Genomic DNA, 18,886 nt, shown 5'->3' on the forward strand with positions numbered 1-18,886 from the left:
AATTGATTAAATTGCCATGAACTGCAATCTTTCCTGAGCCAGTGTCTGAATGTGCTGGTTGGGTGACTGAGGGAGAATAAAAATTGAAGTCAATTAGAATGGAGCTGGTGCTGGCAGAGGCATAGCAAGGGGGAAAAGCGCTCGGTGCACTGGTGCAGCCTCCGCCCCTGCCCTGCCCCGCCCCTGGAACAACCTCACCATATCCCCACAAGGACATGCGCCCCTGCCCCCTTGGAGCTACACCTCTGAGTGCTGGTAAGGAATGTATGTGTATAATGTAGTAGTTTTCTGCATTATTGAAGAGGCATCACTTATAATTGAAGAACACTGTTAAAAACTTGGGAATTCTGTTGGATCCTGGCCTTCTGCTAGAGAAGAGGTTTTATGCAGGAACAAAATAAATAAAAATACTCAGTGGTATTTCATTTGGGAATTGTCCCCATTTTTGCAGACATCCGATGGCATTCTCATCTGTGCTGTGGGAATCTTAGGGATATATTACACTACATGGGACTTCCTTGAAGGTGGTCTGGAGAAAACTTCAGGTGCTACAAAATGGGGTGGCCTATTCTCTTGCAGGCTGTAGCCATAAGGACTACATCCACTCACTAATCATAAAGTCCCTTCACCAGCTGTCTGTTTTTAGGTCTAGTGTAAAGTTCTGGCACTTGTCTTAAAAACCCGTTGTGGCCTGGGGCCCATTTACTTGAAGGATCCTCTCTTCCAACATGCACGCAACAATTGCACTCTTCACAACAGGATTTTCTAAATGTGTATACTTTCTATGAATGGCTTGGTCTGGGATTCTTGTACATTAATTTTTTAAAATGTTCCCTGTGCATTCTTCTAGCTCCTAATGAAATGTTGTTTATGGTCGTTTCTATAAACCCCTGGCAGAAGAGCACTCGGGATGGTACACAGATGTGCAGCTACTTCATTGCACCTTTCATATTTGCAGTGGTGCTGATGTTAAGATCTTTGTTAATTTAGAAGGATAGGACAATGATACTCACTATCGGCAGTGGCAATAGCAGATTATGTGAAGCTATAGATAAGAATGTAAAGATGCAGAATGAGTGGGACTGAGTAAAACACCTACTGCTGCTGAGCATATTATAATGGCCTAAACCCAACTTCTGGCTCACTGAGTAAATCAGTTTTCATAACAGGATTGCGAATGAAAAATATTGCATCAGGATCCGTTTACCTTGATGGTTTTTGACAAGATGCTGCTGTAATAACGTAGGCCCAAGATGCTTTATGCAGGGGAGCAGCTAGATGTTCCTTTTGAATTCGGATGTAAATACCTGTTGTGTCTCCTGACTTCCTTTTTTTTCTTTCAGGAATTGAATTAAAATGCTGCTGTCAATAGGAATGCTAATGCTGTCTGCCACTCAGATTTACACCATTCTCACTGTTCAGCTGTTTGCTTTTCTAAATCTATTGCCTGTGGAGGCGGACATTTTAGCAGTAAGTATTGTAAAAAACGGTGTTGATTTTTTTATTTCTTTTTTTTATTTCTAAAGGAACAGTGTTTTTAGTGGTGTCTTACAGAATTAGGCCTTTAACACAAAATGGCACAAGAATGGAATTTCCCTATAGTTTCTTCAGAAAATTTCAGCTGGATTTAAGTGGTTAAACCAAAAATGAGAAGTGATCTTGGGTTTGGGGACTGGCAAGATGAATGCGACAGCCAGCATGATGTAGTGGTTAACAGCAGTGAAGTCTAATCTGGAGAACCAGGTTTGATTCTCAGCTCTTCCACATGAAGTCTGCTAGGTGAATTTGAGTCAGGCCCCTTCCGCACACGCAAAATAATGCATTTTCAAACCACTTTCACAACTGTTTGCAAGTGGATTTTGCTATTCCGCACAGCTTCAAAGAGCACTGAAAGCAGTTTGAAAGTGCATTATTCTGCATGTGCGGAATGAGCCAGTGTCACAGTTCTTTCAGAACTATCTTAGCCCATGCAGAGGCAGGCAGTGGCGAACCATCTCTGAACCTCTTTTGCCATGAAAACCATTCAGGTCCGCTGTGACCTACCTCACTCACTCACTCACTCACTCACTCACTCACTCACTCACTCACTCACTCACTCACTCACTCACTCACTCACTCACTCACTCACTCACTCACTCACTCACTCACTCACTCACTCATGCTATTTGAAGGTAGTAATGGGTCTTTGTCATCAAATCACAGAGGATCGGGTTACATAGAAGTGAGATGAATTAACTGCTTCATAGAACTTGAAGATTAGCTTTAATATAGAAATTAGTAAAGCGTGTTGTTTTTCATTGTCAACAACCTAAATTAATATTAGAGTTACTATTTACTAGTTAATGCAGCTGCAAAAAGGCTTTCTACCAACTTAGCTTAGCCCGTTAGATGGTCCCTTACCTTGATTTCGCTGACGTGGCCACCTAGATCTACACCACAATAGCATTGAAACTAGACAGGTGTGATGCGCTGTGCATTGATCTCTGCTCAAAATCAGTTTGAAAACTCCTGGTCCAATATGCTGCAGCTTGGCTGTTCACAGGAGCTAGATGGAGCACGTGTAATACTCCCATTCTGCAGACACTCCATTGGCTACCAGTCTGTCACTGGACTCAGTTTACGGTATTGCCTATCACATGCAAAGCCTTTCAAGGCCTTGGCTCCTTTTACTTACAGGGCCGCTTCTCTCCCTGTGCTCCACCCTGACAATTCTGCTCGTGTCAGCAGGGGCTTCTGCAGGTGCCAACCTGCAAATGGGCAAAACCAACAACTGCCCATGTGTGAGTTTTCTCAGTTGTGGCTCCTACATTGTGGAAGGCCTGCCCAAGGTTAGGAAAGCTCCCTCTCTTCTACTGGCGGCGGGGGATATCTTGATAGGGTGTCTTCTTCACCAATTGCAAGGAGGCAGGAACTAATTAACGAAGTAACGCCTTCTTCCTGTGAGGTCACGACTCCTTCTAGCCTCAGTATTCTTTCCTGCCTGCAAGGAGTGCATGCGTTTGTGCTTAGCTCCTTAAGGATCTAGCACATAGGAGTCTTATGTTGAGTTTGTGTGTGTACTTGTTTCTTGGTGTTTTGTGTCACTCCCCTCCCCCGCTTAGTGTGTAAAACGTTTAGGGAAAAGAGGAGTGAATTAGGTTTAAGACAAATTCGCCGCGCAAGACGCTTGGTTCCCCGCCTAAGATGTCGACCGGCTCTTTCACACCCCCCAGGGAGGGATTTGGCCGCTCCGCTGCGGAGGGAACAAGATCGACTCAGGGCAAAACCACTTCGCCCCTGCGGAGGCTCCAGCAGGGGACCTCCCGTGAAGAAGAAGAAAGCAGCCCGGCAAGGGCCGGGACCCGGCGCCCGTGAGCAAGCGGCCTCGCCGCCCTGCAACGGACGGGAGCTTGGCGCCTTCCCGAGGGCGCAGCCGTTAAGCGGCCCGGCTCCGACACCCGGTTCCTCACCCCATGCGGGATTCGGAGTCCCCGGTGCTCCCCCCCGGCCAAGAAGATCCGGAAGCCCCAGTCCAGGCAACGACCTCCTTGACAAGGCAAGAGCCGGGGCCCCGGGGGGAGGGGGCGGAGTCCATGGCCCCACCTTCTGCCAGCAACCGCGGCGTAACGGGCAGTCCCAGCGGCCTGGCACAACGCGCTACGCTGGTAGAAGAGTTCGCTCGCTACGCTTTTGGCCAACAAATAGACAAGGCCCCTGGGAGGCCAGGGAGAGGCGCGCCGCCCCGGCGCAGGCAGGCCGCAGTAAAACGGCAGCCACGACCAGCCAAAGAGAGGCGGAGGGAAGGCGCCAGTACAGGAATCCCATTGAGTTCCCGGAGGAGGAAGAGAACTCCTCCGAGGACGAAGAAGGGACAGGGAGGAAAGGTTCTCTGATGCAGAGGGAAACGGCCATAGAGGGGTTAAGCAGGAGCAGTCCCAAAATTTTTTTTGAAATTAGAGGACCTCCAACTACTGATCACAAAGTCCATATCAGCTTTAGACCTGCAAGATCAGGAGGGGGCAGAAGACCCCCCAGCAGACCCTGACTCTGATATTGTTCCCACAAAGCCCATTAAGGGCTACCCAAAGGAAACAAACTAGACTACTTCCCTCCAGACCAAGAAGGGGCAAAGCTTTTTTCCGATCCCGGAATACTCGTAGGGCGCATTAGATAGAGAATGGCTCAAACCAGCAGGCGCACAAAACGCCTCCCTACTGCGATGCGTCAGATAAAAGACATACCTGGTCCTCTCCCCACCCCCCCCCCCCATTAGTCGCCCACCAATGTTACAGGCACTCAGCCATAGAAGCGAAATGCCCGGTGGCAGCTCTCCACTCAGGGGACACTGGTCACAAGGAAGGAGAGGGCAATATTAGAGATTAGCTAGATAGAAGGTCGGAGGCAGCCCTCCCAATATACGGTACCTGAGAGTGGATGGCCGCGAGCCATTAAGGCCCTCACTCCGGCCTCCACGGTCTCCAGAGCCAGCATAAGGCGTGGGCTCAAGAAGGGATCCTGGAAAGCGATCCCTGCTATGGGACCTCTGCCACCAGAGAGGGAGTGGAGCCGGGTGCTCCTGGCTTCTGCCTTTATAGCTGATGCCACGCGTGGATGCCACATCAGCTCTCATAGCCAGGGCCCTTATGGCATCCACCATGATCGCCAGTAGGCGAAACGCTGGCTCCGCCTCTTGTAACAGCGGATGCTCGGTCAAAACGCGTGGTGGAAGGGCCTTTTACTCTCCTATTTTGGAGAGGCTTTATTTGGCAAACATTTAGACCGGGCAAGTTACTTGCTCGAAAACTAAGGACAAAAAAGAGAGGCAAATGCCCAAATCGGTAGGAGACAGGAGAAAAGCAACTCCAGCTCCAGAACCACGTTTCGGGCTTCCAACAGAGTGCTCCCAGATACTCCGGAGAGTCCTCAAAACCAAGCTGGCAGCAGCAGCACCGCCAACAGAGCTCCTTTCGAACAAAAAAACTTCCAAAAACAACCACATAAACTCGAAACAGGGAAAACCATTCAAGCCAGACTTCAAAACAATGACTACCTGGATCCCCCCTATTGGGGGACGTCTCTCCAGGTTCCAGGCAGCCTGGCAGGGCCCACATATAGACAGGTTGGGCCAGGGAGGTAGTTCAAGAAGGCTATGTGATAGAGGGATGCCTCGCAAAGTTTCCAAAACCACACAGTTCATACCATCTCCGCTATTGGCGACACGGCCGGGCCAAGGCCCCTCTTAACCCTCTCAGGCAGTGGGATCACCTTTTTTTAAACATTCAGGGCAATAGAGCCAGTGCCACTGCAGGAGAGATTCTTAGGAACATATTCACACTTTTTACAGTCCCCAAAGCGAAATGGGATTGCAGAGCAGTGCTGAAGATCTAAGGACAGTCAACAAGTCAATTCGATTGCTCGAGGGTTCCGTTATGGAAACTCTCTCCAACTATATCTGCAGCCCTGCAGCACAACGAATTCTTGACCTCTCCTAGACCTACGGAAGGCGTATTTGCGCATCCCGATCCACCAGGCTCCCATCGCAAGTTCCTGAAGTTTGCGGTGGGCCTGCAACACTTCCAATACAAAGCGCTCCCATTTGGACTGGCCACGGCCCCAGAACGTTCTCAAAGATACTTCTAGGTCCAAGGTAATTTAGGTCTGGAGAGAGGAGGAATTACATCCATCCCTACTTAGACGCACCTGTTAATCAGGTCCAGCTATCCAGACAACAGAGGCGTGCACCGATGTCACCAGAGTGCAGTGAACACGCTGCAAGCGCGACGGGTTCATGGTCAACCTCGAAAAGAGCTCAATCGAAGACCAAAAGAAGGATCGAGGCACCTGGGGAGCCATCCTGGACACAGGAAAAGGACTCACTGTTCATCCCTCAAGAAAAGATCCAGAGAATCCAACAAGCAACTCCTTTCAGCTTTGCTAATCGGGCCAGGCATCCGGCACTGCTCAAGGCAGCCAGCCTCCTGGGTCTCTTCATTTCTGTGATGGACCTTGAACCAGTGGGCCCGCATTCCATGCCAGGCCACTGCAACACCCTCCTGCGCAGATTTCAAGGAGGACATAATCCAAAAGCGGGACAAAAATATCGTCATCCCGAACTCAGTCCGCTACAGTCTCTCCCGATGGTGGCTAATCAAGAGGAACCCTACAGAAGCGGGCAAAGGCGCTACCTGCCACGGGAAGGCGTCCACAGGATCTTCACAGATGCCAGCCTTGCAGGGGATGGGGAGCCACCCTCGACTCAAAGGCAAATATGTACAGGGGAAGATGGGAGGAAAAAGAAACAAAAACTTCGCCATCAATAACATACTGGAAACCAGAGCCATAGCTCTGGCCTTAAGACACTTCCAAAAGGATCACAACAACAACATCGTCATTAATCGGGACCGGCTAACGTGACGGCCAAAATGTATGTCAACAACCAGGGGGGCTCAAGGTCCCCGAGGTTGCATCAAGAAGCAGAAAGATCTTGTCTTGGGCAGAGGGACAACCTGCACAGTCAAGCTGGTGCTGGGGAATAACACATCAAGGGAAAGCTAAACAACCAAGCAGACTGGTTGAGCAGACAGCAGATACAAGAAGCGAGAGAATGGCAGCTGAACCCAATGGTATTCCGCCTGATCTGCAAAACCTTCGGAACCCCAGGAAGTGGACCTCCTCTAGCCTCGGCCGGAGAGAATGCCCAGACAGCCAGGTTCTTTTCCAGGTTCTTCCAGCCGACTCATGGAGGGAAACAATAGATCGCGATGACGGTGAAGTGGGTCCGCCGGACCTGCTATACACATTCCCACCATTCCCATTAATCCCACGCCTCCTGACGGAAAATCATCTTGGAGCAGGCAACAGTCATCCTACCAATTTGGCAATCCATGATGGCCCACGGAGGCCATGGTTTTCCCACCATCCAGGAGCTAGCCAGCCCGGACAGCCTCTGTACACTACTAACATGCCCCAGACCTGCTAATGCAAGGTCCGCTTATTTCACCCTCGATCCAACATTGGCTTTTGGCTTGACCGGCGTGCATGCGTGTGAAAGGAAAAAGACTAGTGCAAAAAAGGCTACTCCGAAAGGGTCACCAACACCATCATGGTGCACGGAAGAAATCCCACTATTAACATTTTACAATGCCTGCGTGGAGAACCTATTCGCCAGCAATGGGCCGAAATCAGAGACATAGACCCGGAGAAACCGGCAATCAAAGGAACATCCTAGAGTTCCTACAGAAAGGATTTGATCTGGGCCTGCGAAGCGCTTCGTTGAGATCGCGCAACCTGGCAGCAATCTCCACGGTGTGCGCGCCTATCAAGGGGGCAACACCATGCAGCCAAACACCCTGACGTGAGGCGCGTTCCTTAGAGGAGTGTCTCTCAAGCTAAACCTCCGGTAATTCACAGGTTCCCTACCTGGAGATTGCATGTGCAGTCTTGGTCGCATCTAACGAAGCTTTCACCTTCGAACCCATTCTAATCGATGTCGCTGGCGCTGGGTGAGGAATGAAAACTCTGTTCCTACTGGCCAATTAAGCATCAGCCAGTCAGCCAGAACTGCAAGCTCCTGTCTTCCGACAGAAAATTCCCTGCATCTTCCACTCAGACAGGGTGACCCTTAGACTGGACCCGACGTTCAGCCCAAGAAAAAATTCATTCGACATTTCATTTAAAACAGGAAATATCAGATTACGTCTGCCATTCTGGCTTAACCTAAACCATCCTAAGGAGAAGCTCTGGCACACCCTGGATGTGCGGGCGGCACTCAAAGCCTTTCTGATCAGATCAGAGCCCTGAGGAAAAAGCGGAAGCTGTTCATCACCGTAAGCCCTCCCAACGTGGGCTTTACTCTATGCCAAAAGCAGCCATCAGCACCACGCTCAGAGGCTACGACATTGAGGCATACAAAGCACAAGCGCTTACCCATTCCGGCCAGGGGTGACAGCCCATTCCATTAGTATCGCTGCCGCCAACGACCTTCCTAAAATTACGCCGAACCAGTGGAGGAGATCTGCAAAACTACGCCACCTGGTCGCTAATCTCATGCGCTTGTAAGACATTTACAAACTGAACTCTTGGCTTCAGCCTCGGCGAGCCTTCGGAAGCTAGGCATTGAGAATATCATGGGGGACTGATGCTTCCCTGAATTCCTAGTTTTGGGGACACTGCTCTGGAGCTCCCTATCAAGCATTATCCCCCTCACAGTAGAAGAAGGGTCCATTGAATACTTACTGGTGAAGGGCGCTTTCACTGGACCTGCACGGGGGATCTTGACTCCTGGGGGCTATCAGTCCCCAATGTTAACGCTCTAGTTTAGGTCAGGTTGTCCTGGGGAGCAACTGTTAGTTTATTGTTGATCTGTTCGATGTTCTTGTTTGTCTTCCTGTGGTCCCTGTTATGTGACTGCTTGGCCAAAAATGGATACTGAGGCTAGAAGGAGTCGTGACCTCACAGGAAGAAGGCGTTACTTCGTTAATTAGTTCCTGCCTCCTTGCAATTGGTGAAGAAGACACCCTATCAAGATATCCCCCTGCCGTCCAGTAGAAAGGCCCTTCACAGTAAGTATTCAATGGACCTCTTCTGTCTTCTGCAAAATATGCAAAACTGAACTATTCAAGAGGGCTTTTCTGCGCAGGTAATAGGGTTGCACTGTACAAAATGGTTCACAGACTTTCCTGGATAAATGATTTGGGGCTGTGTGCTATACTGCTGTAATTATGTAATTTCTGTACCACTTAATGTGGTGTGTTAATACTTATATGTGATGCTTCAGTTCTTTCTGGCATCCTAGACCTCTGAAATCCTACTGCATTGGCTATTGAATGTCCCATTTTGTTAATTGTACCAACTTGCTATGTATAATCTGCATTGAGTCCTTGTGAGCAAGATGGACTATAAATATGTAAATAACACAAAATTAAATAATTAGTAGCCTACCAGTTAAAGTATTAATGTCTGTTTTTGATTTTTAAAAAGTGGTTCTTTTCCAAGCTCTTGCTTTTGGGGAGGTTTCTTAACCTACAGTTTTCAACATTCCCCCTGCATGTCCAGCTCATAGAGCCTTTCCTGCCCACAGCAGTGTGGAATATTTCTCTTCAGCCCTGCCATCTCACTAGTCGTCACTGTTATGTCCTTCTTTCCTTCAACATGCATGCTCGCCTTGTGTTGCTACTTCCTAAGAAGCAGAGGACATAAAGTCACACTAAAAATACACACACAAAAAAGCAAGCTCAACCCACTGAGGGAGAAAAAAATGTCTTGCCCTGGGCTTAATTTGTTGATTCAATGTGAGCAAACACTAGCATTTGTTTTTAGTGCCAGGCTGAGCCCTGGAAATAGCAAGTGAAAGTGCTGAAGTAGAAAAACGTATGTTTGCCTCACTGCTAAACAATTGCAGGTTAGATAGTCAGTCCGACAGAGAGAGATTGTTATGGCATCTCGAGACTTATTGGATCATAGAGTTCCATCTAGTCCAGTTCCTTGTGTTCCATAGTGGACAAGCAACCCAAAAGTGCAATGTCACCCCCCTCCCACCCAACAGCAGGTGTTAGTGACATATTGTCTCCAAATAGGGAAACACTCTTTTAAAAGCCCCTAGTCTTGTGGTTATCACCACATCTTTATTATTCAATTTGTATCCCACCTGAGTGAGGATTCAAAATGGGTCCTCATTCTCCTTTCCTCCAATTTATCCTCCCAACAACCCTGTATGGTAGGTTAGGCTTGAGAGCATATGAATGGCCCAAGGTTATCCAGTGAGTTTCTGTGGCAGAGTGGTGATTCAAACCCGGGTCTCCCAGACTTTAGTCCCACCCTCTAGTAATTACACCATGTTGGCAGTGACAGTGAATTTTGTGTTTATAATTGTGAAGAAGCACTTTTTAAAACATTTCCAGTCAACTTTGTTGAATCATCTTCAGTTCTAGTATGATGGAAGAAACACTTTTCTTTCTCCATCATGAATAAGCTCAGTGTACCTGTCGTCATGTTCTCCTGTCAACCCCAGTTATTCTGGTTTACAGGGTGTGACTGTCAAACAGGCCCAAGCCCCAACAACTCTCTTTAGAAATTATGTACAACTGTCTTCTCCTTTGTTAAAGTAATATGCAAATAGAGAGTTCAGTTATTCTCTGTAAAAATCTACTTCTAGTTTCCTTTATCCCTTATCTAATAATTCTTTCCAAACAGATTTGTCTTCCACTGAACTTTACTCTCCCTGCAAGCATAATAGTTTTGGCTGCTCCAACTCTGCCTAGATTCAGTCCAAGATTTTTTAAAAAATATTGACAGTCCCAGTTTGGATCTGTTTGCTCGTCCAGAAGGTTCACTTTCAGGTTCTCCCTTCCCACTCCCCTTCAGGGCTGCTTACTGGCCTGAAATAAATGCCTTCTCCCTTAGAGGTATAATAGGATGTTATTTACCTTCTTACCTTATTTCTATTCTTTAAGCCTTTATTAAATGGACAGGACTTTTTCTCCAGCCTGCTGGCAATGCTAGTCTCCCGTCTCATGGCAACCTTTATTAATGGCAAGGCTTCAGTGCCATGAATGTACTATAATATGATTTCTGCTAGCTCTGGGGCAAGTTTCCTAAATAATGAAGTCTCTTTCATCAAATGGATTTACTCCATTCATTGGCTAGAGACAAAAGAAAAGTCACAGGTAAAAGAATAATGTGTATTGCACAATCCCAGGATTTTGTTAACACTTCTGGTTTTCCTGTGACATTTACTGGGGGCTAGGATTTAGAAAAATAATGTATCACTTTAGTCCATAGTTAAGGCTTGTCTAGAGCAGGGGTAGGGAACCTGCGGCTCTCCAGATGTTCAGGAACTACAATTCCCATCAGCCCCTACCAGCATGGCCAATTGGCCATGCTGACAGAGGCTGATGGGAATTGTAGTTCCTGAACATCTGGAGAGCCGCAGGTTCCCTACCCCTGCTCTAGAGGGTGTCCCCTCTGGTTTGGCACTATTTTATTATTAGGGGTCTTTTTCACTTTTTACAGTCTTGAAAAGGTATTGCAACATTTTCCAACTCTGTAGAATTTAGGTCATGCCAAACATCTGTGGTTGCTGGAAATCTTGGGGATTTTAATGTGATAGAGCTGTGTGAGGAAATGAAATTGTTATAGGCCAATAGATGAGTCAAGGAACACTGTCAGGTCTTGGACAAGAAGCTGCATTGTTGGGCATGATAATCTGTTCTTCTTCCTGAGATCAGGTAGGATGCTGGTGAATGAACGAGGAATCACATATTGGAAATCCACTATGCTGTTCATATTTTTAACTGTATGTTAATGATTTTGTACAAAAGTCTTTTATGTTGCACATGTTATGTGGTTTCCGATATGACTTGTGTTTCTTTTGTATACAGTACAATTTTGAAAATACATCACAGACATTTGATGACTTGCCAGCAAGGTTTGGCTACAGGTTGCCCTCAGAAGGCTTAAAGGTAAGTGCCAGCAAGCAGAAAAAACGGGATAATTAAATGTTATTTTAACTTGCAGCTTGATGAGTGTTTAACATGCATCTTCATATCGATGGTGTTGGTGTTCCCACTGTTTCTGAACAGAGGCTCTGAAGATTTAACAAACAGTACAGCAGTCTGAAATTTAGTTACTTGAGAAGAGCTGTACCTGCTGAGTTTCTATCTGGCATACTGCAGTTAAAGATACAGAATCTGTGGGGAAGTAGTTGATCCTACAGCTGTCATTTATATGTATTTGACCTAAATCCTGAAAAAAAAACATTTCATCTAAATCTTGATCTAAAACCCCATTTGATCTACATCTTGAAAAGAGATTCTCAATTTTAGGACTCTGAATGAGTAAAGTATTGAAATAATTTTGAGTTGTAGCTCAGAGCTTATGCTTTGCATGACGATCTAGTTACCAAAAATTATGTTTGAAGAAAAGCATAGGCTTTTAATTAGGGCTTTCTGGCTGTTTTATAGTGTGCTGCTGGACTGAGATCTGCTCTAACTATCTCCATTAAACTAACCATTCATACCACATTGTAAATATTATATTCCATTAGTGCCACAGTGTGAACGATCAGTTACTCTTAGATTTCCCATAACCTCTAGACCAGCTCATTTTGTCTTCACAATTTACCTCCTGTCATTTACAGAGTCTTTGAAAATTCTATTGTTAAAATCTGTACAGCTGTTAAATTTGTGCAGGAGATATAACGCCGTATCCACCAATGGGGTGGTGCCTTTTTCTTTTCACATCCTTGTGAATCAGCTTGTTCTTGGTTGCCACATGTGGAATAGCATAGACAAAGTCCACTCTCGCACTTGTGAGTCAGAGGAGAGAACAGTAAGAAATAATGCAGGTTGCTGGTTCCAAACCAGCATTGCAAGCACCTTCAGAGGCAGGGCTGTGGATGTTATTTTAGTGTGTCATGTGGATATTCTGGCAAGATCTTCCAAAAGGCTGACCCTTCCTGTTGTGTGCGTAGCCTGCAGCTGAACAGCTACTGAATAAAATAAGTGTAAAACTTGAATTTTTTTTACTAGATACTAGTTTGTATATATTTGTGACAACTGTGTGTCCTTCAAGTCCCAGTATACAATAGTTAAGGACACTGGTATGCTGTACCTGCATTTGTAATGTAATACGTTCAATGAGAGTCCTGGCTGCTCTAGACATTGGCTTAGATCTGCTTGCTAATATAATTGCCACAATCTGCAGAAGTCATTATCTCAAGGTTAAAGTAAACGTAATAAATGCTTCTTAGAAACAGCAAATTGTGGTTCCATTAGTGCCACAATGTGAATGATGAATGCTTGGGGCTCAGCAAAATTTTGCTAACCTCAGCTGCTGAGGTACTATGCTTATTGAAAATAATTATTAAAAGAAAGTAGGAACAGATCTGGAGAAATCTGAAATACAGGCAACTCAAGCTGCATTATCTGATAAGAGTTTTGTCCTGTAGCTATAAGCTGGGAAGGTGGTAGAAGTACAATTGATATAATGTAATTTTTTTCCTTTGACATTTTTAAATCAACATTAATGGCATTAAGAGTGTGAACAACAGAATCACTTTATCCATAAAACAAATCTGACTTGATTGCAGCAATGTAGATCCAGCCAGCTAAATGCTATTCCCTTGATTTCAACACTACAGTATTTGTAGTGTTGTGTGTGTGTGTGAGAGAGAGAGAGAGAGAGAGAGAGAGAGGTGGCAAGGTCTGCTACATGTGTTGACCTCACTATAAATGGTGCAGTGTATTTGGAATAAGGATTGGAAAAACACATAGCTCCTTTGTATTGCATCCATTGGATGGCTGAAAGTCTTCATATCTAGAGGATTGGATATGATACAGTGTGTAACAGACTTCCCTCTGTGATACACCTCTGAAGATGCCAGCCACAGATGCAGGCGAAATGTTAGGAACAAGATCTTATCAGACCACGGCAACACAGCCCAGAAAACTCACAACAACCAATTGGATAGGAGTTTGCCACTTTATAGGAATGCCTAGACCTATAGGAAGATACATCTGGAAATAATTTTTTTTCTGCTTTTGAAGTACGGCTGTATGCGAGAGCTTTGTGATTATTTTGGAGTACACACACATTTTTGGGTTGTACTAAGAAGTTTTTTTAATAAATAACTTGTACTGGCTTAGAGTCAGATGCAATCATACGGTTTCAGAACGGCTGACCGGTGACACTTAGGTCTGGTTTACACATGTTAGAGAATTAGATGGTAATATGGACTACAAGCAGTGGTTTTCAGCTTTGAATGTTCTTTCACATTAAAAATTCCTGTGTAGATGGAAAACTAGCATAGCTGGGAAAATCATCTGCCTCCTTCTTTGCTTGTGGTTTTCCATGCAGGAAACTTTACATTGAAGAACACTGCAAAATACTAACCTTGTCTTTCAGCCACAGGTGGATCAGGAAATTCTACTGTCTTTCTGTCTCATTCTCCTACATGTGTGATCAGACCTTGGGAGAAGATTGGTGAAGAAGTCTAATGACACTCCTAAAATCCTGTTTGCTGTTTTCTAAATACACAGCTGCCCAATAGCTGTCATCTTACCATTTCCATCCCATTCACTGTTATAAGTTAGATTCCTGTACATAAATTTGGGTATGGAACCACATCCATTTTCTGCTCTCTAATTTTAGAAGGCTGTGTTAGGAGATGAGCAATGTGACCCGGTACATGTACTTTTATTATGTCTTTCACATCCTCATATCTATCAACCTAGCCAAGAATGCTTGAAGAGGAGAAATTTGAAGAATTAATGAACTTTTTAAAAACTTGCCAGAACGAATGTGTTAGTTGTGAGCTACTTCATCAGCGGAATTTTGTTTTTAAGGCATTGTAAAATTGGCAGGCTCCACTCCAGCCAAGTGCTTTACCATATTCTTGACTTTAAGCACTACTTTTTATGAGACTGCATATGTTTAAGAACACACTTAAGTGCTTTTCTGGATTCATGCCCAGATGAAGTAGATCTGGAAATGTAACTCAGTTATTATCCACAAATTGTCATTATAAGTCACACTATACCTTGGCTTGAGAAGAATTATTTGATTTCTTTTGAACCCAGGTGCTTATATGAATTTCAAGGAGCCAGCATGGTGTAGTACAGTGATGGCGAACCTTTTCAAGACCGAGTGCCCAAATTGCAACCCAAAACCCATTTATTTATCGCAAAGTGCCAACACCGCAATTTAACTGGAATACTGAGGTTTTAGTTTAGAAAAAACAGTTGGCTCCAAGGCGTGTGTTACTCAGGAGTAAGCTTGGTGGTAGTCAGTGGCTTTGCTTTGACGCAACCGTGCAACTCTTCCAACGGGTGAATCACGACTCTAGGATGGTTTACTCAGAAGCAAGCCTAATTGCCAGTAACTGAGCTTACTCCCAGGTAAAGGGTCACGCTTTAGTTCTTCACATGAAAATCAGCGCTTAACAGGATTACCTACACTACTTCCCTAAAACTAGTTCTTAGGTTTAATGCTAATAATCAAGCCCAGCTGTCCAGGCCAGCCTAGATGTGTGTGTGGGAGGGGCACTCTGTGCGTGCCCACAGAGAGGGCTCTGAGTGCCACCTCTGGCACCCGTGCCATAGGTTCACCACCACTGGTGTAGTAGTTAAGAGCAGATGGACTCTAACCTGGAGAACTGAGTTTGATTCCCCACTCCTCCATGTGAGCGCATGAGCAGTACACACTTACCTGGTGAGCTGGATTTGTTTCCCTGCTCCTATATATGAAGCCTGCTGGGGACCTTGACTAGTCAGTTCTTTGAAACTCTCAGCCCCACCTACCTCACAAGGTTGTTGTGGGAAGAGGAAGGGAAGGTGTTTGTAAGCTGCTGTGAGACTCCTTGCAAGATCAAAAGACATAAATCCAAACAACTCCTCTTCTTTTTTACCTGATGTCCAGGGCTAATAAAGTTATACCTCCATAACTTACTGCTGAAGTGTCACTAATACATTTTGTTTGCTTTTGACAAATTAATTTGATGTTTTTAACCTTTGAAAATAACAGCATGCTTAAAATAGGCGTGAATCTGTAACTGGAGTTTAATTTGTTTGTTTACAACTGAAAACTGAAAAGCAGTTTTGTTACTTGACATAGTTGGCACAACAGATATGCGAGATGATATGATTAACTCTATAATTTATTTTTTAAATTCCTTCTCCACAGAACTAATAATTAAAAACCTCAGAATATTCAATTTCCTTATTATATATTGTTCATCACTTGTGTTGTATTTTTTAAATTGAAAAGGTAAAGAAATAACAGAATAAAATAGACTCCCTACCTTCCCAATGGGAGGGCAATAGGAATCTTAAGAAAGAATCTCGCATCTAAATGAGGATCCATAACTGTCTAGTGTTGTAGGGGCACATTCCTAGTTGTAAAATAATTTGGGTAATGGATAATATCAAACACATCACTAATAGTTCCATATATAAACTGAAACGGGAGAATTTTTAGGATCCTTTCCCTTCTTAAAAATAGTTCTTTTCTCTCTCCAGATGCCACCATTCATAGCAGTGAACTCATTTTCTGTTCCTCCTGCCCTCTTCTGGAGGAGGGTCAGGGTCTGCAAAGGATTACTTCATTATCTTGGATAAACACAGTTCAAATCCATGGTGCGCTGTGTCCAAAGTCTTCCTTTTTTCAGCATGTTATTAATCTTCCAAGTACAGTCCACTAGAGGGGGCTACTATCATAATAGCTTCTCCATAATAACTCAAATGCAGAAATTGGGTGCTGAAAATGTGGTCACCCATAGGTGAAGCAGATAGCTTTTTAAAAAAGTAATGCTTGGATTCTGGCCCTTCCAAATATAACGGTAACTGCTAAGAAAGTTCCCAGGTGTTCATAAGTATTAGGCTGGCAACAGTTACTCTCTGTAGAAATACTGTTAAAATATTTACGTTCTTAGCAGAGAACAAATGCAAAATTCAGTATGTAAAATTTCATTACTTGTCAAGTTAGAGGTGATAGCATAGCAGTGCATATTGCTTCTGACTTACAGGTGATGTGCAAAGGATTGTTGTAGAAATAGGGCAGCCAGGCAGAGCCCCCAGAGGACTCTTCTGTCTGTTTAGCAGTCCCCCAGCAATGAAGGTGCTTTTGTTCAAAGTAACTTTGTTTTGACCTTATTATGTGCAAGGCTGCTGACCTGGAAATATGTTTAGAAAGGCATAAACCTCTGACAATTGCAGTTCTGGCAGATGCTGGTTGCTTCCTAAAACATCACCAGAATAGATAGTTCACGACAGAAATTCACCGATAGAAGCCAGCATCTGCCAGAAGCTCTTCAGAAACAGTGCTGCTTCTGCTTTTAGAAAAGACATAATTAGGATAATTTTAGCTGTAAGAAGGGAAATTCTGTTGGTATTGACTCTTTCTTCGCGTTACCTGGCTCAATCCTTTCCCAGTGTCAGTTATCCCTCTTCCTGACATTTCATCAAAAAGGAATCTAAACACTGTTATCTGAAACTAACACTCGTTTCTCTCTAGCCGAGATAACCATCGTGTTCTTTCTCCTAATGAAGAAAAAAATCTGGGCAATTTAAAAGCTGGTATAGTTCCGCATCATCAGATCTATGTCAACAGAGCTGAATTAATCCCAGAGCCGTGCTGCAGAGGGTCTGTTAGTATGCTAGTTCTTATAATGCTGTGAAAGAATGCAGGCTTATATGAGAAAAAGAAACCAGTATAAATTATTTAGAGCAGTCATGCTTTGGCAGTAGGAAAGCTAAAATCCTGTATACACTTGAGATCAGCTAACATGAATTTTGACTAGCAAAACATGGAGGAGAAAAGTGAACACAACTTTGAAATAACTAGCTTAATAGAGTCTAGCAAGATGACCAAAGCCAATTTATGCAAATTGCTTTTGCTGGCTGCAGACTGTGTGAGAATTTTTCAGAACTTACACTAGAATTTGAAAATATGGCTCACATAGCTCCTATTGTATCTGTGTCCTGTACCTAATAACCAGGATTGTGCTCGCACACTGTTGTTCCAGGGTTTCCTGATAAATTCAAAACCTGAGAATGCATGTGAAGCCATCACTCCTCCGCCCCTGAAAGACAATTCTTCCCGTACATTTATTGTATTAATCAGAAGACTTGATTGTAACTTTGACATAAAGGTAGGTAACATTTTTAAAAGCTCTGAAAAATAGAGTTGCTGTGGTTTCAGAATAAAGTTTGAATTTGTTTTTAAAGGTGTCCTACAAATCTGATTTATACACACACATTTCTAATTTGTTTTAGGTGCCTAAATGTCATGTTGGGTTTTTCCCCCTGCCTTTTTTTTCCACACGTGCACGGGGTTTAGTTTCTTCACTGCTGCTGTGCAGCAACAGTTTCCATATGGCAAGTTTCCCTGCCATAGTCCCTGGTGGCAGCTCCCTCTCCCCTGTGAACTACTAGAGCTTTTCCAGGTTTTAAAAACACTATCGAAACACATCATATCAATATCTGTATTAGATTCTCAGATATCCTAGCTGTCATTTTTTTAAAAAATTGTCTCTAGCGCACGGGTTGACAACGTGCAACTCCGGAGCTGCATGTGGCTCTTTCAGCCTTATACTGCGGCTCCACAAAGCCTGGAGGTTGGAGGGTAGCGTGGGCGTGTTCCTCCAGCCCTCCAGAGCAGCGCTGGAAGGAAAGGTGAATGGAGGGGCTGAACCGGAGGCAGCTCCGTGCGTGAGGGCGCGCTTTTCGCGTCCCCACCACTCACCTCTCCTTCCAGCACTGCTTTTGAGGGCTGGAGGGACATGCTCACGCAGCCCTCCGAACCCTGGAGGTCGGAGGGTAGCGTGGGCATGTCCATCCAGAGCAGCTGCCATCCCCCCCTCTGCCCCACGGAACAGGTGGCTGCCTGCTTCGTCAGGCAGAGGGGGTTTCCCTGCCCGCGCCTCTGCCTCCCAGCGCTGGAAGGAAAGGTGAGTGGAGGGGCCGAGCCAGAGGCAGCTTCGTGTGGAGCCACCTCTCCAGCTTGGTAGATCTTTGGGGCCGTGGAAAACGGGTCCAAATGGCTCTTTGGGTGGCAAATGTTGCCAACCCCTACTCTAGCACATCATTATGGCAATATGCCTTTTCGCTGTATCTCTGCTCCAAAAATGGCTAAAATCTTATTTTTAAAACAAAATGACATAAAATGGAAGCTTGGAATTTAGCGACTCCAATACACAGATTGATGTAACAATAGTCATTTGACAGGTAAAAAAGACAAACAGCCCTGCAGAGGTGAGGAAATGGCCACTCTGGGGGAAATGGCTGCCCCATGGGCAGGATTGGGAAATCACTACAGAAAGGATGCTGGAAAGGGGGGGGGGGTTTGGAAGATATTGTAAAAAAAAACACAACCCCTAGAGGTGCATGGATGTACAATGATGCTGTCGGGAAGC

The 18,886-nt window shown here is 44.9% G+C and overlaps 1 protein-coding gene across 1 annotated transcript in view; it reads left to right on the top strand.

The window, feature by feature from the left end:
- Nucleotides 1–18,886, top strand: part of RNF13 (ring finger protein 13) — a 59,479-nt gene that overhangs the window by 11,815 nt on the left and 28,778 nt on the right. Inside the window, exons 2-4 of the mRNA XM_048505566.1 lie at nt 1,344–1,470; nt 11,358–11,438; nt 17,498–17,623. Of these exons, the coding sequence (XP_048361523.1) occupies nt 1,357–1,470; nt 11,358–11,438; nt 17,498–17,623 (321 nt within the window). The 5' untranslated portion in view covers nt 1,344–1,356. The remainder of the gene's footprint in view (nt 1–1,343; nt 1,471–11,357; nt 11,439–17,497; nt 17,624–18,886) is intronic.

The sequence above is a fragment of the Sphaerodactylus townsendi genome, linkage group LG08 (assembly GCF_021028975.2).
Source record: "Sphaerodactylus townsendi isolate TG3544 linkage group LG08, MPM_Stown_v2.3, whole genome shotgun sequence".
Classification (NCBI taxonomy): domain Eukaryota; kingdom Metazoa; phylum Chordata; class Lepidosauria; order Squamata; family Sphaerodactylidae; genus Sphaerodactylus; species Sphaerodactylus townsendi.